Source organism: Aythya ferina, assembly GCF_964211825.1.
Source record: "Aythya ferina genome assembly, chromosome: 5".
NCBI classification, from domain to species: Eukaryota; Metazoa; Chordata; class Aves; order Anseriformes; family Anatidae; genus Aythya; species Aythya ferina.
The window spans coordinates 58,106,966-58,130,315 of NC_140301.1; the positions used below are offsets into that span (position 1 = coordinate 58,106,966).

The 23,350-nt window shown below is 37.7% G+C and overlaps 1 protein-coding gene across 9 annotated transcripts in view; it reads right to left on the reverse strand.

Annotated features, from left to right (window-relative positions):
• SYNE2 (spectrin repeat containing nuclear envelope protein 2) overlaps nt 1-23,350 on the reverse strand; it is a 187,090-nt gene that overhangs the window by 122,720 nt on the left and 41,020 nt on the right. For all 9 annotated transcript variants that reach the window (XR_014694088.1, XM_084522802.1, XM_084522804.1 and 6 more), the window contains exons 15-37: nt 22,839-22,935; nt 22,487-22,674; nt 22,156-22,320; nt 21,332-21,505; nt 19,397-19,555; nt 18,955-19,128; nt 17,901-18,035; nt 17,590-17,745; nt 16,192-16,403; nt 15,868-15,943; nt 15,442-15,560; nt 14,717-14,840; nt 13,651-13,808; nt 13,045-13,192; nt 11,007-11,605; nt 9,957-10,136; nt 9,270-9,420; nt 6,949-7,107; nt 6,118-6,279; nt 3,498-3,599; nt 1,991-2,191; nt 1,019-1,184; nt 284-396 (exon numbers count right to left, since the gene is read on the reverse strand). Coding sequence is in view for 8 of the 9 variants with exons in the window: in XM_084522802.1 (XP_084378928.1) it covers nt 284-396; nt 1,019-1,184; nt 1,991-2,191; nt 3,498-3,599; nt 6,118-6,279; nt 6,949-7,107; nt 9,270-9,420; nt 9,957-10,136; nt 11,007-11,605; nt 13,045-13,192; nt 13,651-13,808; nt 14,717-14,840; nt 15,442-15,560; nt 15,868-15,943; nt 16,192-16,403; nt 17,590-17,745; nt 17,901-18,035; nt 18,955-19,128; nt 19,397-19,555; nt 21,332-21,505; nt 22,156-22,320; nt 22,487-22,674; nt 22,839-22,935 (3,918 nt within the window). In the remaining variant the exon portion in view is untranslated. The remainder of the gene's footprint in view (nt 1-283; nt 397-1,018; nt 1,185-1,990; nt 2,192-3,497; nt 3,600-6,117; nt 6,280-6,948; nt 7,108-9,269; nt 9,421-9,956; nt 10,137-11,006; nt 11,606-13,044; nt 13,193-13,650; nt 13,809-14,716; nt 14,841-15,441; nt 15,561-15,867; nt 15,944-16,191; nt 16,404-17,589; nt 17,746-17,900; nt 18,036-18,954; nt 19,129-19,396; nt 19,556-21,331; nt 21,506-22,155; nt 22,321-22,486; nt 22,675-22,838; nt 22,936-23,350) is intronic.

Below are 23,350 nucleotides of genomic sequence, written 5' to 3' on the forward strand. Positions count from 1 at the left end.
TTTGCACACTGAAGTATGTGGTCAGGGTCCATTTACTTTTAATACTGTCCTGTCTCTTACTTGCCCAAATATGCTCTGAACTTAAACACTGATATTTAATTTTAACTCAGTTTTATTTTCATTCAACTTATTGTCTTAATGTTTTATATTACATGAAATGTTGTTCCAGCCTCGAGTTACAAAGCACAGTACATGAAATTACTCACAAGAATAGTCTTCTGCATAAAAAAGTAAAATTTCAAGAAGAACCAGCTTTAGAAATCAGAACGTTTTAATAGTTTACCTTTAGCCTTTGCTGTCTTTCTTCCAGCACCTGTTTTGTTTCGGAGGGTTCAAAGCAGTCCTTCAACGACAGCTGAGTGCTGCTGAACCAGTCATTAAAATTCTTGCACTGACCTGGAAAAAGATACATTCCAATTTTCTTCATTAATTGTATTCTGTTAAAGAAAATCCCTATTTAACATGAACATTTCAGACAATTTGTAATTACATTTATTTACTTAGGCCTGGAATGGCATATTATCTTTTTTTTCTTTTTTTTTTTTTCATTTCTACATGCACACAAATACTATACAAAACCTATCTGAAGACATGATTACCTTTGGACCTACTTCTAAACTGGCGCAGTATTGCGGCTGCATAAAACAAAAAGTAATTAATAATGCTATTCATTCTCATATCTAAAATAAAATTAAAATAATTGGAAAAAATTAAGAAATTTGATTTTTTGTATCTTTAAATTAAAAAAAAAAAAATTCCTAAAAGATGTTTTATACTTCTTTTCTGTTTTTAAAATGTAAAAATAAGAAGCAAAATACTTTGGATTTAGATCAAGTGATTTGTTGGAAAAAAAAAAAAAAAAAAAGCCATTTTTATCCAAATCATTTTTTTTCTTTTTTTTTGGCAATAAATTTGTTTGTGATACTAAAATAAGAATCAATTAATTTCATGACAAAACTGATTAAGACAGTACCTACAAACCTAAAAAGCTACAACAATGTGAAACGTGCTTGCTTACGATTCAAAACACCAATGAAATGGTCTTGAAACACATCTTTCTTCTTATTAAACAAATCAGTGACACATTTAAGCTGCTTATTTAATTCATCCACATCAGGACAATCTGTCTCTTCTTGGAGTAATGTCACATGGTGTTTTTGTTGTAGAATTTTCTGATGTATCTCCTAACATTAAAAAAAAAAAAAAAAAAAAGACATCAATTAAAAGGAAAAATCTGAAGTGCAAGTAGAAGTTTACTATACGGGGCTGCGTTGCTACCAATCAGAGTTCTGTTCTGCCTGTATGTCAGAATGATTTCTTACAAGAATTAAGAAATAAGCACTCAACTCTCCTTAAGCAGTGTGCATACAACTCTATGTATATGTAATCACACATTCACATATATTTTGACATCACACATAATAGATATGTGAATGGCATAATAATACTGTATGTTCCAGGGAAGCTGGGAGAATTAATTAAAAACTATTTCTTTCTTCCAGTACCTGTGATTTCAGTGCCCCAAATATTAGTGGTCCGATACATTCGCTGCTCAATAGGAGATTTAAATTTTGACAGCTGTGAACCTCCAAGCAAAAGCAGCTCTTTCTTCACCTCTCCCCTGGTGCAAAGGATGGAAAGTTGGCTTAAATTGCCTACTGGGAGCTTTCCTTGCAGGCAGGCTCAAGTGGCACAAAGACATCTGTGTATAACCCAGTCTTGGCAGAGACACAACCCAGTAGCCCACCATGCTGGGTGATATACTGTTGTTGTATCTACCACTAACCACTTTCAGTAGCTGCAAAGATTAATTACCTACATATGATAACATCCATTGAAAACAGGCTTTTCTTCTGGCAGCTTTAGGAAATATTCAAATGAAGCTCTTTACTTCAGCTATTCTAGAAGCTTACCAAACGTACAGACACTTATGCCCAGGGTGAAAACAATTAACAAAATTATAAAAGATGCTTAACTTAAGGTACACTACCTCTAATTTAGTAAAGATCTCTAAGGTGTCAGAAGGAGATAATGCTTTTAAAAGTGATTCAGTCATTCCAATCTGTGTCTTGGCCAGATCGAGGTCACCTTTTAGCTCTGCTGTATTCACAGCGAGTTCACTGGTATGCCGCTTCATCGACAAAAGGTCTTTTATTAACTCCATCTTTTGCACAACAGATGACCTGATAACCTTAAAATTGGAAATAAACAAATGTCAGAAATTATATTGGATTGATTTCCTATCATGCTGTAGAACGGCATGACAGACATAAAAAGCAATGAAATGATCTGAAGTCCAGACACTTCAATCACAGTTTATTCCAGTTTCTTTCCTTCCCACTCCACAAACTTGAAGGTAATAATATTTAAGCCGTGCTTTTCTGAGGAGGAATGATCTGTTCATCTTCATTAGCAATGCATTTACTGATGCTGCTTTACTAACAAATTTGTCAGTCTACTATAGTGTCTACTCTCAGCTGGATAAAAACCTTATATGTCAGCCACCAGGAGAATGAGAGTTCAAGCTCCTCTCTACAACACGCCTTCCTGCAGAGATCCCACTGGGTCAAGTTTCCCACCCTGACCCCAAAGCCAGGCAAGGAGAACAGAGAGGCAAGAACTCTGGCTCAAGACTAGTCACTAAGGAGCAACATATCCATAACCTTATCCTTAAGTCTTCTGCAGATTTGCATGAGACAACTCAATGGGATTGTGGCCACATGCTGAAAAACCACCCTAGGTGGCTGAGGGTGTCTGGTGCTCCCCAGAAGCATAGCACGCACAGCACGGGGTTGCTGAGTCTGTTTCTAAGCTATTTTGATCACTTTAATCAATCAAACTCCTCTGAGTTCAATGGTTGTTGAGGATAAACACATAAATAGCCAAACCAGGTCAAGCTCAAGGTGCATCTGACAGACACCACGAGCAGAAGCTTGTGGAACTGGGATAGGATCAAGGTATGCTCATGTGGTCTCAAACAGTGGAGAAAGACTTTGGTGTGTGAAGTCAACACAACAAGGTGAAGATTTCCTTGTGATATCCCAAAAGAAAACACCACGCTGTGTAAATAGCTACATACTACCAAGCTATATCAAGCCATGTCCAGGTAAAGATACAGTTCAAAATGCACCAGCAGCGTGCTCAGTTGCTGGGATCCCCCAAGGGATGACAAAGTTCTTTTGTGCCTTGCTCTTTGTCAATAATGAAAGGCCAGATATTGGCATCCTCAGGCAGGACTGCAGAACAGCTCGGTCAGGTCTGAGCCCTGATAAGGCACATGACAGAAAGAAGCTTTTGTGTTTAAAATGACAAGTTTGGTTCCAACAGATTGGGAAAGACATGAAATGAAGTGTCAGTGCTAACAGCCAACAAAATATCTGCAATTATCTTTAGGTAGATTTAAGTCAAACAAAGAAATTTTTCTGGCAAAGATGATGCTAGAAGCAGGGCTTTTAGTCACGACTACCAGGATTTTGGCTGTAAAAGCTTCTTCCCACCTGTAGCTCCAGTGGAGGTTCATTACTATTCAGAAGTTCTTCTATCTCGGCCACTGTGTTGTCAAATTTCTGGAGTTTCTGCTCTTGAACTCGTAAGCATGCCTAATGGTGGAAAAAACACATCTGTACCTATATTGCTTTCTCTCAAATGTAATTTCCATGCTTCTGTTGAAAAAATATATTACTCCTTTTCTAATTCTTCATTTTGTCGTATACAGCTCCCACAGCCAGTCCGTTTCCTGATTGTCATTCTAGCAATTTAGACAGACATTTTTGTCCTAGGGTCAGAAACATTCCAAGTTTCTCAGGTAAAAGCAGTAGTCAATGCAAATCTAGCACAATTTAACAATCTTAACTTCTTTACTTCTACATGAATCCATGCAAAGTTGGAGGAAAATAATCTTTGTTTTGTATTTATTTATTACTTCTTAAAAAGGTGTAACATATGTTAAAATATCCTCAGATATCACATACAAGTCAAGAATTGGCATCATGATGATACACTTTGGCAATGATGTGATAAAGCACAACACTTCCTCAACATGCTTTTTTAAAGTATCCCCCTTTGTATATGAAGACCTCTACTCATCAGAATGGATTTTGGAACAAGCTGATAACATGACAGTAAAATACCAGATACCAGCTTCAACTTATGAAACAGGATATGGCAAAAACAGTCACGCTGTCTCAGATTCCCAAGTCATGTTTCCAAATTCCCTCAGGACAAAATATTTCTTTGCAATCTCTACAAAAGGAATCCTCAACACCCGTTCACCCACTGCAGTCCTTAAAAGAGTTCCCATTTCCATATTGGCAACAGAGGAAAGGAGGACTTCTCCCATGTTATTTATACTGAAATTGTCTCTAAATATACAGTCAAATAATTCATTACTCCGTTTTTTGTGATACATTTCTTGAAAGCACATGCACCTGTGCTCTGCTGAGTGGTCACAAAGGACCCTGGGTTTCAACCCTATGTAATGTGATACATATTGCAGCAGTTGGGGTTGTAATTAACATAAATGTTATGTTTCAGGACCCAGATTAATGTTTCAGATTAATGAACCTAATCCCACTTAACTCTGACCCTCACTAGAAACTTTAATCACTTTACAAAAGTACAAATACACTGAATTCAGTTTTCTCCCCTATTCCACTTTTAGAGTGGCTCATGGGAAATAGTTTCTCTCTCCTTTACCCTTTCTCTCCCTCTCTTTTGTGAATTATTCTCTTGCATAGGAACAGCAGAGTAACTCTGTTCCAGTCAAAACCCCAAACCACAACACCTCAGCACAGCCACCTTCAGCACAGCCTTTCCTGAGCACCACTAGAAAGGCATGTCAGGGGCATGGTCACACCACTGTGGGCCTCAGCAGTTTCTAGGTAACAAAATGGCTTTTAGGATGCAGTCACCAGCTAGTGCATTTTTCAGTGTAGCCCCCAGGGACCTGAACTACCCCAAGTCAACTCTAACAATAGAGCGGTAAAGAAAATGATAATGTGACAAAATATCCACCTCTACACAGCACGTGTGCTACTGTTTCACTGGGAAGATCTATACAAAAAGAACACCTTGCCTTTCTATTGCTCTGCAAATTAAAACAAATGAACAAATAGAAGCAGCAATAATGCTGCAAATAAGTGTAAGGAAAAACAGGGCATTTGTAGCATGTAAACACTCTGAAAAAGCTGCCTGCATAATTTCAAACCAGTGGATATGGGATTTATTTATGTTTCAACCCCACTCAAGCAGGAAATTATTTCTGTTTAGCAAAGAATGGCTGTAACTATAACAGAGCAGTGCAGCTGTTTCATTATGGCCCTAAAGTCAGAAGTTAAAACATTCACCCCTGTACATGAGGTTCTTCAACAACACAGAACTAATGCATGTATTTCTACACCCCACTGCACCCCTACTCGTAGAGTTAATGCTATAACTTGTGTGGAAGAGGCATGGGCAGGTCTTGCCTAGGCTCCACGGATGTCTGCCCATATGCAGCCCCAATGACCCATAGCAGCCAGCCACTACTACTAGGGTCACATTAAGTTACACTGGGATGCATACCAAGACAAGGATCCCAAAAGCAAATAAGCCACATCTGCAAACTCTTCTTGAACTGTGCATTGCCCAGCTGTTTCTGAGGCTCCAGTATCTTCACTGACAGATAATTTCTAACTAGAAAACTAATCATTAACCTATATACACTCTTTTCTTTCTTCTCTATGTATGAGGAAATATGTACACCACTATATTTAGACTGCAAGCTTTCCAGGCCTTCTCTTTGCTATATATTTGTATAGCACAAAGGGATGAGGGTGCATTTGTAGCATAAAGCAGCATTTGTAGTGCTCCATTAATTTAAAATAATTTTATATATCCGCAGAGCCTATATACGCATAAACACATCTCTATTTATTAGTTTCCAAGACCTCTACCCCCTGCACATTACACAATATCTTCAGTGAAATTGTCCAGGCAGATACAATTGCAAATGTTACGACTTCCTCTGCTTTTGCAGTGCGGATATTTCTTCGTGATGTGCATGCTTATAGTCAGAAGTCTATAAAGTCTATACCACTACAACATGAGTTTAGGGTAAAGAATTTCCATTCAAATTACCTTTAACTGTGTAAGGTCCTCTTCAGTCAGACAATGGTCTTCAATGTTCTTGAGTTCTGCATTTGCCCAAGCGTCGATTGTGCCAGATAAATTAAGAAGTTTGTCCCACAAAGCCTGAGCTCTTCCCAAATTATCACAGTAGTTTTCAGTCTTTTCATTGATCTACCAAGAGATTTATATACAGAAAATGCACACAGATTTCAAAATGTTAAATTACATTCTAAAAACAAAATCAGCGTAATATAATCTGAGAGAGATGAAACCACCCCCATAAACAAGTGCAGCAAGCAAAAAAAATCTCATATGTCTTCACGGCAAACTGGTCATGGAGAAGATATTTAAATCCCTGCTACACATGTCGCTAAACACACCAATCACAGTGGCAGCTTGCCAGTTTTAAGGCAGGTTTAGGAAGGAGCCTTGATCATTAATGTTTATCTACTTTCAGTAAATACCATCTAATCTCAGTACTGATGCACCGCTTATATCAACTATGGCAAACATTTCTCACCAACAGTACCAGCATTGTAATTCTCTCAATTGTCTCCAAAGCCTAAATACACTAAAGTTATTAATGGAAGCTTAATATTGCCATTCTGCATCTCCCAGAATTATTTACTGCTAAGAGTGCCAATGCTATAAACTACCTGACACATCAAAAGCGTTACACCAATAGCCACTTGTAAGCTTTGCTCTGGTAAACACTTGGATTTCTCTCTTAAGAATCTACCATATTGCACTTAATTTATTCCAAATATTACACACTAGTCAGAATCAATTACTATAATGCATAACAGATAAGACCACCCTGATAATTTGCTTTTTACATACATCCAGCCATCTGTCCACAATGATGTTAGCCTCATTCTCAAATGGAGGCTCCTCAAAGCTTCTCATTTTATTGAGCTGGAATTGAAGGTTTTTGCAGATCTGATTTATTTTGTCTACATCTTCAGAGTGATCATGAAATTCCTCTTTTGCCTCTTCAATCTGTGAAAAAGACCAAGTGGATATTTACAAACATGTTTACTTAAAACAGTTTCTTCAGTAAAATGTTGTAAAGTGATGTGCTATTCTTCTTACTTTAGAGAAATAACAGCACTACAGAAAATAATCATTTTAATGTAATGTGATGAGACTAGGAATGTATCCTCTGCCATTATATCCCTGTCATGCTGATAGGAACATTTCCCTATTAGAAATCTGTATTGTTCTGTTACTGGCTGAAAAACAGCTGAGTGGGAACTACAGACAATATACTTCTGACTATAAGATTCAAAACCACAGTTTGATTTAAAAATAATAATCACAAGATCCAAAGGGACTGTATATATCCATACATAGAACCTCACTTACAAAAACAAACAATGCACAATGTAATAATTGTCTGACATATTCTTACAAGTCTAAAAGAAAATAACCTGGAACTTTAGAGGTTTTGAACTACTTTAAAAAAAAAAAAAAAAAAGAGCTTAGATCCTACTTTAATGTAGCCATTATCAAATATGCTACTATGAGAAGCAGAAATGTCCTTTTTTTCTATTTTCTGATTAAGCACTGACTGCTTCTTTGTGCTTGTTTGCAACGTCAGTGTTTACAAACAACATGGAAGCATACTGGAAATGAAACACTGACCTCTAGCGTTAAGCAATTTGATATTAAAAGCTCCCATTTCCCAGAGCTGGCAAGCGTCTTCTCATACAGACGCTGTCAACCACTGAGAAAAGGGGAGGGAGGGAGGGATGGCAGTTACAAACCAGAACAAGGCAGACAATCTTCTCTGTTGCCATTACATATAATTGTAAATAACAAATCATCGGTACTCCAGGACATCTGTGCTATGCAGCTGCTCTTGCAGATTGCAATTCTGAGAGTGGTTGTTGCAAAACTCAGGGTGGGGTGGAAGGCAAATGATGCACATGGACACCCATCCCATTGCCTGAGTATTATATTTATGCTCCTTAAATTTAACCATTCGTGCACCAGTTGAGAACAAATGTTCCTGAATAGGAACATGCCTCATCAGATAGCCTAAAAATGGCATCTGAATAACTTGTTACACAACCCAGCCAGGGAAAGTGAAAACTGTGCAGTAAAATGGCCACAGTGGAAATGCTGCTGTTCCCTAATCCATTAGCTGTGGACACCTATGTCCACTGGTTGTATTCATGTGGCTAAGAAGAATGTAGCCAGCAGCCAACTTTTTGTCTGACCAAGAGGTAACTTTTGAATACAGGGGAGGGTTCAGCAGTACTTGCTCGTTCAGTCTCATCACCTAACGTATAAGCTACTGTAAATGTTTAACTGCTACCAAGACAGCATGGAGTAAGTTGTTTACTGAGGCCAAACCTCAGCAAGTTGTTTACTGAGGCCAAACCTCTTATATAGAAGGTCTGTCCTTTAGGTACGATTTTAGGAGAGAAAAGGAGTGAAATGTGTTACTATGGCTTCTAACCGCAGCACAGTTTGGTCAGCAGTCAGAATAACATCAGAGATTCACGCTGCAAACACAGCCAGCTCAAGGAAGTACTGCATTGTCAGCCTGCTCAAAACTGCTTTGGCTTCCAGAAGCCCACATCCCAGTGCAGCAGCACGCTGGCAATCCCCAGGTTGGCTCTGAGCAAGGTGGCAGTGACACGCAGCAATGTACATACATTTCAGCCCAGGAAGCATTAGAGTTGCATTAGATACTATTTTTGCTTGAAGTGGTACAATGTTTTAAACTGTCCCTTTAGGAGTGAATCAATTTGCTGCTTTTGTACATTTGCAAACTACCTCCTAGAAGTGGAAGAAGGAAGAAGGTTTCTAACTTGGTAGAAAAAATATAACTATTCTAATGGGTATGTCTGAAATAAGTCTTGCTGAGTTCAACGTGTGTTTTTGGTAGTACAGGATTTCATCTTATTTTGGTGTTAGATCAAAACAGTTTTTCCATTTTAGATCATAACCCCCTTAACAAGTCCTTGATTCACTAAGTAAACTTAGACATGAACTTAAAACCTGAGTACGGACCCTAAACATAGTTTGGAAGCCAAAGTGAATGCAAGGACTTCACATTTACCCTGAAGCCCAGGCATACAAGGTCAACCCTACACCTGAACACTTCGTTTGTTGTTTTTTTTTAAAAACTTCATTAAGTTTCTTTTACTCACCTTTGTTATCAGTCTGTTCAAATTCTCCTTCCCCATGTAAGAATTTTGCTGTGCAAGGACAATCTCCAGTTTCTGGATGATGCTGGTCAGACTACTTTTGCAGCTTTGGTACTGCTTCAGGAGCTCCAGAGCCCTTGCACACTGCTCCTGGCTATTAAGAAAAGAGACAGATTATTTATTGGCTATGCATAAAGGAGCAGCCTAAGCTTCTTGTCTGCTTCCTTCTCCTATATTCAAACACATGAGGAGTTTGACTACTATGTTCAGAAGAAATTAAATGGGCAGGATAAATTAAACTGGCACAAACTCTATAACACCGTGTGACACCTGTTGTGGTTAAGGGACAGTTTTTTTTGAAACAAATGCCAGTCACTATACTATGCCTCTGATTCATATTTAACCATTCTTCTGGATACCAGTTATGATCAACATTTCACCACATTTCACTGCTAAATGATAGGACTGTGATTTCTTAAAAAATAAATACAATTAATGAGCTTTGGCTGCAAAATTCTACATGCAATTCTAGGAATTAAGATTGTTTATAGCATCATAATAGTAGCATTTCCTAGTGTACCAGAATTTCACTTGCTTTAAGGTATGGTCTAAGGCTTTTTTGATGTTTCATTTTACAAGCAAACCTCTTACTTGTACAATACTATTTTAAAACATAACTTTTCTTCTTACCATTCAGCAAGCAAGAGTTTTGTATCCTCCCATAACCTCTCTGTAACTCTGCACTGCTCATTTGCTTCCTCTGCTTTTTCCTCTTTCATCTGCAGGAGCTTATTAGTGATTTCTCGCATAGATTTCATTTCAACAGCAGCACAATCTAATTCCTTTTCCAATTCCGTTAATGATTTTACCCTTTATTAGAAAAAAAAAAAGAAATACAGACTTATATTAAAGCAAGCCTTTGATTTTTTTTCACCAATGTAATTACTAAGTTCTCTAGAAATTCATCCTGAGCTGCACATACTTACTATATTAAATGACACCATAAAAAATGTAATTTGACTCAGTCCTTCAGATCAGTTACACTGACCTAAGAGCTGCTTGAGAAAGTAATCCAAAATCCTAAAGGCCAATAAGATTTGTATGAATATAGTGTATTAGTTTGCATTAAAATGTTAAGGGCATTCTGGCTATCTTAAAATAAGGTCTAAGAAAGGAAGTTATGCCATAGTGTGTGGGATTTGACAACACAAATAAATACATAAATAAATAAATAAATCACAGCTTAAAAACTCCTTTCCTTTCCCATTTTCCCCACACACAGTTTATTCGTCCTTTGCGAGGCTGCAGACAGCTCCTCTGAAACAGTATCAGAGTTATACAAGTTATGTTGGTGACTTTCTCAGGGTATGGTAAAATAACACAAAGCTTCTCCAACTCAAGGGTTTAGACCACGTCACTGCTCAGCAAGAAGATCTGTCTCCCTGGCTGAGAATTAGCTTACTGAAAATTAAGATCATAACAATCAACCTCCTTCCATTTCTTTTTCATCAGTGCTGCTTCCAACAAGTACATACAAAGTATTTTAAAAGAAAAAAATTGGAGAAGGCTTCCTTATTTAGGTTGTAAGGCAGAGAATAAAAGACAAACTCTCGATTTTCTTCAATGCTACAAAGACGCTTTAAGACACATTTGTGTTTCAGTGCTCTATCAAAAAGGGGCCATAGGCCCTCTGAGTTCACTGAAATTATGAAATTACAAGAGCTTTGAAAAAGAATTCACCTTTGTTGAATAGCTGGAATCGTTGGATCCTTCAAGCCTATTTTGTTAATTCTATCACGTAGATCCTGAATGTTTTTAAGGAGTTCACAATTTCTTGTGGAAAATATCTTGTATAAATCATTTTCCCCTGTCAGCATCTGATCACTTGAGTGACCACAAGTCATAGTTAGCTCTTCAGATAAATTCAGAACTAGTTTTTCACACCAGGTCTCTCCCCCACACTCAGCATCTTCCAAGCAAATATCAACTGCTTTCAGGCGTTCATCCAAACATTTAGCCTCTTTTGCCATATGAGAGACTTCTTGTGCAGCCTCTCTCAACACTTTTTCCTGTATTTCAGGTTGACCCGAGGAATCTGTGAGACGTCTTACGGAACTCTGAATCTTCCTCAGTGAGGCCATAAAAGCTTCTAGATCTTTAAGGACTGTCTCTCGGATCTGCATTTTATGGCTCATTTCTTCAAGCTGGTTTTGATAATAAAACATAATTTTACTTGCAGCTTGCAGATCTATTGGATCAAATTCATCTCTTGCTGAACTGTCCAGGTTTTCCAATTGCTTGCACACTTCAATCTGGTTTAATATGGACCTCTGTAGCTCCTGAAATTGAGAGAATCATAACAGTGTTAGCAAGTGAAAGAAAATCTTTATCCTATATTCAAGCTGAACCTATGACTGAAAAACAAATTATACTGATCCAAATAGAATATATGTATATATATCGTTAAAAGAGTGAAGGAGAACATTTTTAAGATTTGGGTGTTTGGAATTTTCATTGCAATTTAGGACTGTGGGAGATCGAGATACGAAAACAACATTAAATGCAATTGAGTTTATTAAATCTGAATCATTACGCCTATACATTCAATTAGCCATTTGCTAAGAGATAATATCACATTACAAACACAGACATAAGGCACTACGAGGCAATCAGATTAAGGCAGAATGACTTTGTCATGGCAATACAGTAAATATGCTAAATAGGGTGGTTGAGAAAGAAAAACATTTTTTCCTCATCTGGATATTGGTGGAGGAAGGGGAAAAAAAAAGAAAAATCAAGTAAAATGGTATTTCACATAGAAGTAATATGACCAGCACTATAAAAAAGCTCAAATCTCTTGCCAGCAACCTCAAAAATAGGAGAAAAGGATTACAAGAGTCCTGGGACTGAAACCAGCAAGCTCTTACAGCAGACTGCTACTTCTGCCACCTTTAAAATTCTTTTTTTGCGATATTCTTGGAGGAAACTTACACACATGTAAAATTCTCTCTGTGAAGCCTGCACACTGTCTGGTTAAAGGATTACGCAGCCCTCAGGCAAACAGCAGTACATCACTGTTGTGAAACTTGGAAGTGCAGGGCTGGGAAAAAACGCAAGACACTTCCAGAGTCATTTCAGACAAAGAGTGCACATGCACTCTGCCCAAGAGCTTGAGAGACCTAAACCCTACTCAGCTTGAGAGGCAAGGGCGGACAAACACAAACTTTCAGTACTGTGTAGCAGTCCACATGTTCAGCGGGGACAGAATATTAGGAAAAAAACAACATCGACTCTGCCTAATCAACAGACCAGAGTCTAAGCACAAGATACTGATATCAGCAGAATAAATTACTGCATACATGCAGACCTTCCAAAGCCATCCTGAGGCATGCTCAGAGCCCTCAACAGATGTGACACAAGGCAGCTTAGTTTAGCTCAGTAATTAACACTGCATTATTTATATCACTCCACAAAGTGACATAAAGCCAGGTGGGAACAGCATAGATCTGTAACGAAGAAAAGTCCTAACCTAAGATGAAATATTCACAGCTATGCTTTTTACAGTGGAGACTATCAAGGGCGCCCACTTGAGTCTACAGGAGCAATGGCATTTGAAGTGTATGGATTAAAATGCTGTTAGATGTCAGAAGTTTTGGGTAGTCTTGTGAATTGTCCCTAAGTCCTAAGAGAGAAATCCCATGAAGTTCACAAGTTCCTACAAATATTAAGAACTATTCTGGTTAGGGTGTTGTCTCTGCATCTCTGCCTTTTCCCTTACCTTTAGCTCCCTGTAAGCAAGATCACTATTCATCAGATTAAACTGTTGGATGTCCTTTTTGTTCAGCCGCTGATCTAATTCACGTAGAAGAATGGATTCATTTTCTATTGGCAAAACGATTTCCAAAGCAGTCCTTAAAGAGTTTGTTCTACAAGAAACATAAAGAAACACAAACTAGGAAAGCCAGCAAGAAAAGACACTTGACATTTTACAGCACAAGAAGCCACAGAGGTATTGTAATTGACTGTCTAATTGATCTAATCCTCCTCCTCCGGGGTCAAAGGAGTTTTTCTATTGATTAGTAATATAAGCAGTGTGAATCCCAGTGCATTTAACCAGAAGGTTGAAGGAAATAAAAATAAGCTTGGGAATACTGCACAGCAATGCTACAAAGATCTGGCTCTGAGCTTCCTGGAGAGAACCACACTATCTGCAAGATACATATGAGCTATGTATAATTAAGAAAAAGATTAATTTCATGCAATTAAAAAAAAAAAAAAAAGAATTTAAAATACACAGATACTTTCTCTAAACTACGTTATTTCCTTCACAAGCATGCGTTGATGAGCTACTCCTTTGCCAATATCATGAAATATTATTTTATACCTGGTATTTATAATATCCTGAAGTTCTTTCCATTCTCCTTCTAGCTTGCTTCTTGTCTCAGAGAGAGTAGCCCTTTCCACTTCATCCACAAGGTTTTCTAAGGTAGATGAGATGTTTCCCAACTGTGTCCAACCAGAAGTGGTATCATTCTCTATCACCTAAAAGGTATGGAAGTGGTATCAATCTCTATCAACTAAAAGATATGAATAGTTAATTGAATTAACATGATTCTGCATTTTAAACAGACTGGGTAGTCCATAAAATGACAATCACAAGAGTTTCTGCAGAAAAAGTTGAAAATGTCAACTTTAGTTAAGAATTTCTTTTTTTTTTTTTTTTAAAGACCCAATTCAGCTGTGTGTAAATCTCTGTCAGCTTCTTATAACAAAATTTTCTATGTCAGACATATGCCTGGCCTACATTTTATAAAGGTTCAATAAATATGGTTCAGCCATTTTTACACAAAATGAATGGAAAATATCTCATTTTATCTGTGTTCAAAAGAACAAAACACAAACTTAGAACTACACCAAGGTCTAACGTGCTAGATAGCCTTTGTGCTCTGTTCTACAGAAGACTTGGAAAATTTTAATAATTAAAGTCCCAACATTAATTATGTGCCTCTTAACAGCCCCTTAAGTTTCTCACAAGCCTAATTAAGTTGTAAGTCCTGGAAGAGTTTCATTCTGCACATGCACCATTGGCATTTGATGGTTCAACTTTGAAGACTTCTGCAGCCCTGGGTTTGGTCCATCATTTCCCATTCCCACTGACAACAGAGCTGTTTTCTACAGTTATTTTTTCCATTAGATCCATTTCAGTCGGCAGACCAGGAACTGATCGCCACCAATTTCTTCTTTCAGCAATACTGGTAAAACTCCACTGCTAAGTTGCAATTCAGTTCTGCTAAATGCTGAACCCTTCATTTCCCTCTGCTTCTAATAAATCTGGTTGTAAGGATGCTCCTTACCCCTTGGCAACACACATAACACATGGAAGGCGATGGCTCTACATGAAAAAATAATAACTTAGGCACCAAATATGTTTTTAAAAGATGAAGACTTACTTGTAGTTCATGCAGTTTATTCTGAAGACATGAAGTATCTTTTATTTCATCAGTAAAGCCAGACGCTACTTTTTCTCTGCTTATTTGTAATAGTTCCTCCAGGTTACTTCTTTTTGTGTTATAGCTAAAGAAAGATGGAATCACTTTCAGAGAGAGTATTACTTCTAATTTAATGGAACATGGCAGAGGTTGGGACTTGCTAATCAAGGCTGCCATATAAAATAAGCAGATTCTATTGCAAATGCATATTATTACATAAGTCCCACCTGAATGGGCATAAAGGAGCAATATATAAAAGTGCTGAGATGTTGCTCACCTGGCTAATCTTCATGTGGGAATGCCTGCTGGCATTCTCCAAACTCAGTTTTCTGAATGTAAAAATGTCATTTCTTTAAAAACTTGCCACATTTTTTATTTTACGCTACTTGCAGTTATTAGTAAGGCAGATTTTTGATGATACAGATTTTTCTGTCTAACAAAAGAGCAGAAAATTCTTTTTTTATAGCTTTAAGTGTTCTTCCTTCAATGCCCTGATGTTTGAAATTTTTACCCACTACAGTGTTTCCTTATTAATCACAAAGCAATATTAAGTAAACTGTAGTAGAACAAGAACAGATTTTTTCACAATTAAAGTGTGCCTTATGTTTGACACATTCAATTAATTTATGGATGTCTAGCACTGTATCATCTCTAAATACACATACATTTTATCCTTTGAAAATTACCTCTCTAATAAATCTGGTGAGGGCAAATGACTGTCTTCCTCAAACATCTTTTCACAGGTTTCTCCATTGTGATGTTCCACATCTGTCTCCAAAACTGTTTCTGCAGCTGGTATTGATGTCTAAATAAACATAAAAAAGGTGACAATGACCTTTGCATCATGCTGTGTCAATACAGATCAGCAGGCAGCTGTGAGCTGCAAGAAGCTATCGCTTCACGTGTGCCAAAGAAGACGAGAGATAACCACGAATGCATGTTGCTTTTAACATTTACTTAGTCATAGTTTCCAAATAGAAAGGGTTTTTGCTCTGTGACCAGAGGCCTGAAGTCCTGCCACAGTAAGAACAGTAACGGAAATAATTAGTTTTTCCTTTTACCAATGATCTCTCTAGACAGAGCAGTTTTTCTTAACAGCATTGACTTCTTACCTCCTGTACTGAAAGTCTATCAGTTTGTTCAGAAGAACCAGGCTCTTCTCCATTCTCAGAAGCAACAATGGAGTCCCTATGGTTTAAAAGAAATTTTGGCTTAAGAACAAAATATGGAAAACCAAGGGAAGAAAAGAAACCTTAGCTAATGATTACAAACTAAGAGCCCAGCTGTGCAGAAAAGTTACCAAACATGCTCATTTATAAAACCTCATATTAAATGTTTAGAAAGTACAGTTGCCTGTAGTAATGTACTTGTTAGTACATTTGCATGTCACAACATACATCTGATTTCTATGAGGTTACAACACATCATGCACTCACTGTTTCTTAGACAGCTCTCTTTTTCCAGCACGAGACAGCAAGGCTGTGTGAGTATCTGACACAACTTGTTGAAGCTTTTCTAGCTTTTGTCCGCAGTCTGCAATGAATGCCTGAATGTCTGGGACAGTTTCTTTTGCTAGTCTTCCCAATATTTTAAGATCTTCTAATGACTTGCTAAGTTCTCTCAGGCTGCCTTCCTGTGAAAAAAAGGCCTAAACAAAGAAAAATAATACAATAAACTCATGTTAAGCCATAAGGATGTGCAATTCTAATTATTCACATAATTATTTTTTTTCTTTTTCTATTGTCTTCTTGGATGAATGCACTTGAAGTGTAAGCTGTCAAACCAGGAGAAAAACATTTATTTTCCTTGAATCTTTTTCAAATAAAGCCAGGAAAGAAACTGAGATTTCTGGGAATGTGTTCCCCAGCTGCATTCCCAAGACTATACTGACTCCTGCTTGATTTTGAAACTCCTTTTGTTACTACAATTCTATCTACTTTTGATCCCAAGTCCTCTGCATACTTACATTGAAAATACATGTTCTATTGACTACAGAAAAAATAGAATTGGAAAATGTATTTAAAGTATTCCCCACCGATAATTCTGCTTTTGAGTGTGAAATCAATATATTAATAAATGTAACAAACATATGAGCAGAAGGAATGCACCTAAGGATGCTTATTTCTCTTTTCTCCTGCTTATGCAATATTTGTTCAGAACGAACCCATGAGAAGCAAATACAAAAACTACACTTAATTCAGCAAAGACCAGAATTTCAACAAGAGAGCATTTTCTTACCCTTGTAAGTGGTAAACTGGCTGCATCAATGCATATTAAAGAGGGTGGAGGAAAATACTAATAGCAATGAAGTAGAAAAAATATTGCTTACAGAATACGTAAAATTCACTATGGCTCAGCCCAGTAAGTAAAAAATGAAAGTCTTATGTCTAACTGAATAATTTGTATGTAGCACAAACACAGAGGTGAAGTGGGACTATTGCACTGTGAGAAGTTACTCTCACTTGAAGGCACCTAAACCAGCTATACAACTATAACAAAATAACTGTAACAAATCAAGAACACAGAAACATTTCTTATTTTTACACTTTGCAGAGATAAATCTGTTTTATGCTCCAAGGCTGTACTAAAAAAAAAATTGAAAAGATACCACACATGCAACAAGGAGATAACTCTAACAAAGAAACTAGTATCTGCAGTCAAAAATGCAATGAAATAATTTGGGTGGCCTCTTTGTTCTGTGTTTACATAACACCAAGCAAAAACTTCCACAAACACAGGCTGCAACACTGTATATTAAGGAAGCAGGAGCAGGAAGGACAGACAATGCATTCAGAAAGAGAGGTAGGTGAGCAGAAAAGGAGTGGGTCAGGTACCTCATGTTCCTTGAGAAGCCCTTTAGTTTTATCCATACTTAGGAATTTCTTCTCTTTACCTAGTTGCTTATTGATTTTTTTTAAGGTTGTGCTAAATTTCTTTTTTTCCCTCTCTATCATGAGCTGGACATAGGACATAATTTCATGATGAACTGCCTGCAAAATTCAGAACACGTTATCAACATAAGATGGGCAAACAGTATTATAAAGCAAACAAAAGCCTCAGAACATACTGTGGCAAAAAATTGTTTTTCCAAGCTGCCAGGCCTAATGAGAACAGACAGTGGGTTCTCCTTCCTTTATTATCTCACCTCCCATCTTTTACGAACATCTTTACTCTTTTCTTCCACTACCAGCTTTTCCTGATCAGATGAAATATTTTTCAGTTGTTCAGCTGCTTTCAAAAATTTGTCAAGAACTTTATTGTCCAGAGCATTAAAAGCTTCCTGCAAAAAAGCACCATAAAGAACAATAAACAGAACCAAATGTAGCTTATTTACCTAGTAAAATGACTTGACATAATATATAAAAACCATGCATAAAGCACATATGAATGGCATGTATGGGCTATAGCCACCCTTGAGTGGATGAATACATGGGCATTCTCCACTCTCACATATCTGCCAAAAAGTTGCAGACAACATCAGTGTATGCTTTTTGGAGCAAAGCAAACAAGAAGCAAAGTAGCAAACAAGAAGGATTAAGGTTCCTGAACTCTGCTTCATTTCCAGGGAACATACGTGCCATGTCCCACGTCTGCCAGGAGGCAAGTGAAAGGTCTGCACAGCTGCATTGGGACCCTGTGAACAGTTCCAGAAGCTCTGCACTGCCCCTGCCCATGGCTGCCCAGGACTCACTGTGCAACATGAGGCAGTACAGATTTTGGGCACTTCAATTTTTCCTGCCTCAATAAGGACCTCTTTAAGAGATCTGAATTCTGAGATCAGACACTTTCTTTACAATTTACTCTCTGGGAAAAAAAAAAAAAAAAAAAAAAAGTGGAGATTCAGCATTTATAGTCTACTTCAATAACTTGTCCAAGAATTTAGGCATATGATTCAAGATGGGAATCTTATTTATTTATTAGGCAACAAAATGGCTGTACCCACAGGCATCTGTAGATAATGGAATAATTTAAGTTAGGACAGCGCACTGACTAAACTGGTATACAGCTTTATATTTCCTTATTCAAATAGTCTACCAAGTCAGTATGGGTTAAAATACTAAACCAAAAAGTTGGGAAAAAACGTTAATAGCTACCAAAAAAATCTCTCTTACTTTTCTCACTGTGGTACCTTAGCTTTTCAAATGCCAAATAACACAAAAAGAAATACTCCATTCAGCTTGTTCAGAAAAGGAACCTACCTCGTATCTTGAAATATGCTCTTCGGGACTTAATTTTTGACTGACAAGTTGCACAGCCTTTGCAATAGAGGCTTCAAGATCTATCTGTGATTCTTCAAAATTGAGCAAAGCTTCCTTTTCTGAGGGACTCTTCTCAGATTTGGGCAGGATGTTGTTCATGTCACCCATGACGGCCTTAGAAGAAAGAGACTTTTCAGAATACGCACAAGTTTCATTCATTACATAATGTGATTGCTTCATTACATCACTCAAGTTTTTCAAGTTGAGATACTGATCTTTGAAATGATCTAATTTTTGCCCCTGGCAAGAGTGTGGGAGTCTGACTCCAATAGTCTAAAACCTTTCTTGTCTTACACGACAGAAAAGGACTCTTCCATTCACATAATGCTAAAATTAGAGATGTCTGTGCATATTAAGTCTAATAACAATGAAGAAGGAGTACCTCTATTTTGTCTCTAGCTTCTTTAACTCGTGCCTGCAAACCAGTGGTGTGAGAATGCTGTTGGGACGCCTGATCTGAAGCATTCTGCATCAGGGATTGCAATATTTCTTCTGCTGCTGCAACTTGTTCTTGGTACGAGGTTCCTTTTGCAGCCAAGCTCTGGTTAAATGAAAAGCATTAGAGTCTGCACAGTATTTATGTTAAAAGAAACTGAATTAAAAAGCCAGTATTGATCATGGACAATCAATATTTGGTCAAGGAAAAATCTCGTATTTCAATTATGGTTAGTGTATCACACTGCAAAATTTTGGTGTAGAGAGAAAGAAGTCTGCTGCCATCCACAGGGGATTCTGTTTGCTGACAAATTCTGTCAATGTGGTATTTTCAGTACTTTGCCTCAGAGTCAATTAGAAGTATTTTTTAAATATGCTCTCTCACCTGAACAGCTTTCCACATGATTGTACAAACCACACATTTGGATATGCATCATCTGATTTGCAGACACCCAAAATTAAGTGCATATCAGGACTCAAGATTTTCTAGTGGTATATTGAATCCTAAAAGGCAGGAAGCAGCTGGGTATTTTGCATGCAGAAGTGGTGTGCCATATTTGAATATTTATCATGAGAGTCTCTATTAGGGCTGTTTTGATCTATGAATATTCAACACATTTTCCTGTTAGAAGTTGTCAGTTAGCATTCTTTAAATTAAAATCAGTGCTTTGTTCTGGATCTTGACCTATTGTACTGCAGGCAAAAAGGAACCTGATCTCTTCTGCTCACAGACACATAGACACGTTACCACTCACATTTTGGAGGCTATATTTCAGGGTGTCTTTTGTTACGCCTTTGTTTTTAAGGAACTATTGTCATACTGCAAAATGAGGCTTAATTTATAAACATATGCCCACAAAAAGATGAATATATTCTTTTCATAACCTCATACCTCTTAATTCTGTAAACTAAACGCAGTGCAAGAAGGCACAACTCAAAGTAAACAAGCACAAGGACTGGTTTGCAGTTACCGTAAGTGGATTTAATGTACTGAAGAACCTCTGTGCTTAATCTTAGCACTTGGACGGAGGAACTCCAACAAAACCTGCTTCTCATGGTCACCTTCCTACCACTAGACTATACTGCCACTGTTGCAGAAACAGCAAACGGGAACATAAGACAGTGCTTCAGCTTCTCCAGTGCAAAGCCTGGCATCTCTGTTCAATATCACCTTCACTGGCTAGTGAAGAAAACAAATCAGACTTTGCACTGAAGCTGATGAGTTCGCTGTACATATTTCAATTTGCCATTTGCTGGGAAGGAACCATAATCCACGTAAGAGAGACAGGGGAGGCAACATAACGGAAGTAACAAATAAATTCATCACTGCTCATTGTGGATGTTTAGAACCAACTGCCTATAAGCTGAGATACACAAATTACCTAGCATGCTGCTGAAAATACTTCCAAGTATTCCATTTTTTTCACACATAAGCCTAGACTACAGCCAAGCTGTTCCAAATCTCCTGCTTCAATGGGAAAATACATAATAGAAAGCACTGTATGACCAGGGAAAATTCTAGTCTCGGCACCTTGCCAAGTTTTAGTCTGCTGCAAGTGCTGTGCTGGACAGGAGCAATTAACACCACTAGAAAGCATGCTGCTGATCAACAGCACCAGTGGCACTTCACTGGCACTTGCTTGTCATCTGGACACACTGCTGCTGGAAGAGTCACTTGTAGCTAGCTCGTCTGGGACTGATCCTGGGAAATAACATCAAAATACTAGAATTGGCTGACTTTTTACTACTTTGTGTTACAGCACAAAATCCACATTCGTTTCTGCTTTGCCAATGAATGTGTGTTTTACTCCAGCAACTAATCTGGGCCAAAAGATGAGAATCTGATAAATGAGTATTTTAAGCTGTGTATTCCCATTTTCACCTGCAAATATTCCGTTCTCTGAGGTTCCACAGGCGCCTTTTGACCAATCTCACCAAGCAGGCATCCAACCTCTGCTGCCCAGCTGTCCACCCCTCCAAGGAGCTCTTCAATTTTCTCCACGCTCCCTGGAAGCTCCCTGGCCTTTTCCACAGTATCTGTGCTCTCTTCGCTGAGCTATGAACAAAGAGCAACATGTTGCATTTTTTTTGCCACCATTTATCATGACAACAGTAGTGTTAATAAATATCACTGAAAGGCCCAACTTATAAAATTAAGAGCTCTAATAGTCCCAAGCAGATAGGTAATGTTGTTCTTGTGTAAGCATTCTAGGAAATGTAATATATGTAACATTAAGCAGATTCTATAGGAATTTACAGCCGGCTAAAAGCCTGTCAAGTAAACTGGTGTGAAGTTGCATAATCCTAGAAATACCTGTGCAGCATTAACTACTTTCTTCTAGCTGAGGCAAAGATTATACAACTTAGCAAAGGTTCACAAGCTCTCAATATATGGAGTACATCCACCTCTAGAACTAAATAGAGAATTTCATCCTGCCATAAGATATCCCTTTGTAGGTGGTTTCAAAATTTCAATTTAAAAAACTGAGTATTTTCCAGAGTGTTGTAAAGAGCATTTAACTGGGTTGCAAAGACTTATGAGTGGGATGGGATGTCCCCGTGTATTCTCTGTTCCTCCTGTTTTAAAACTGGCAATACTGAGCTGACTGAAAGATTTGTTGACATGTGATTAACAAGCTGGTAAATTTAGAAAAGATGATTTTGAAGGCTGCTTGTTGAAAGAGTAGTATGAAACTGGTGACTTACAAAGTGTGTCCTCTTGATAAACTTAGCCCACCTCCTGTTCAGTTTCTTCAGCTCTTTGGCAATATTTGATCCGACTTGCTCTTTGCTGACTTCGATGAGATAGTTTCCAGCTTCATTTAAGGAACCATGCACTGAATTCCAGCTTGCCAGGATCTCAGCAGGGATCTAGAGAGAGGCATTGAAATAATTTCAAGCAGAACCCTGCCATGACTTTACTTCCAAAATGAGGAATGGAAAAACAACAACCACAACTGTCACATATAATGCTTTCCTTCCAGGAGGCTTCCAAGTACCTCTGTCTGCCATGAGAAAAAGAAATCCAATGGCGTACCTCTTTTGGATGCTCATTTCGCTTTTCATCCAGCCATGTCTTTAATGAGTGGAGATTTTCTGTATAATTACTCCAGGAAGACAGGACTTTCTGTAGGGTACTATTTACATTGGCAATATAATCTCTGCACATAGAAATCTTTGACTCCACCATCTTAAAAAGTTTGGTAATTTCTTGAGGATCACCAGCTAGGACATTAAACAAGGGATACCATTATACATTTGGAAATATATATAAATATATATATATATATATAGTATTTTACACAACACTTAGGCGGGAATTAAAACTGGTGATGGCACATCAGTTCAAAACAGAGGTTTTCATTATCAGTTTTTGAGGAGGAACTTACCTAAGCCAGGACTGCTTATGCTTTTATTTTTCAAATCTTCACAGATGTGAGTAGCAGTTTCTAGCTGTGTTTCAAGTCTCTTTTCTTCAACGAAATTCTGCCCAAAGTGAAAAGGAATTGGCATGGGTAACATTGACCCACATAAAATTTAATGGTAGGAAATACAGCTCGAGACATTTATTTTTTTGATACATGCCTACAACCTCTAGGTTAAATGTAAACTGAGCCAAGCCCATCCAGCAACTCATCTGCACCTTTCAGTCTGAATTTGACCCATTTGCTTTCTGCTCATGCAGAGAGTATCTTAAATGGAAAATATTAACTCCTGAATAGCACTGACTGAGTCATAGTCCTGCACGAGTCAGAACTACTTATTTTGAAACATTAAGGATGTAGGGCAATGCTGAGAAATGCTGACACCTAGAACAATTCTGGCACAATTGAGTCCCATAAGTTAAAAAAGTAATTAAAGTGGGTTTTCCTGCATGCACAGAAATATCATTGTGCATCGT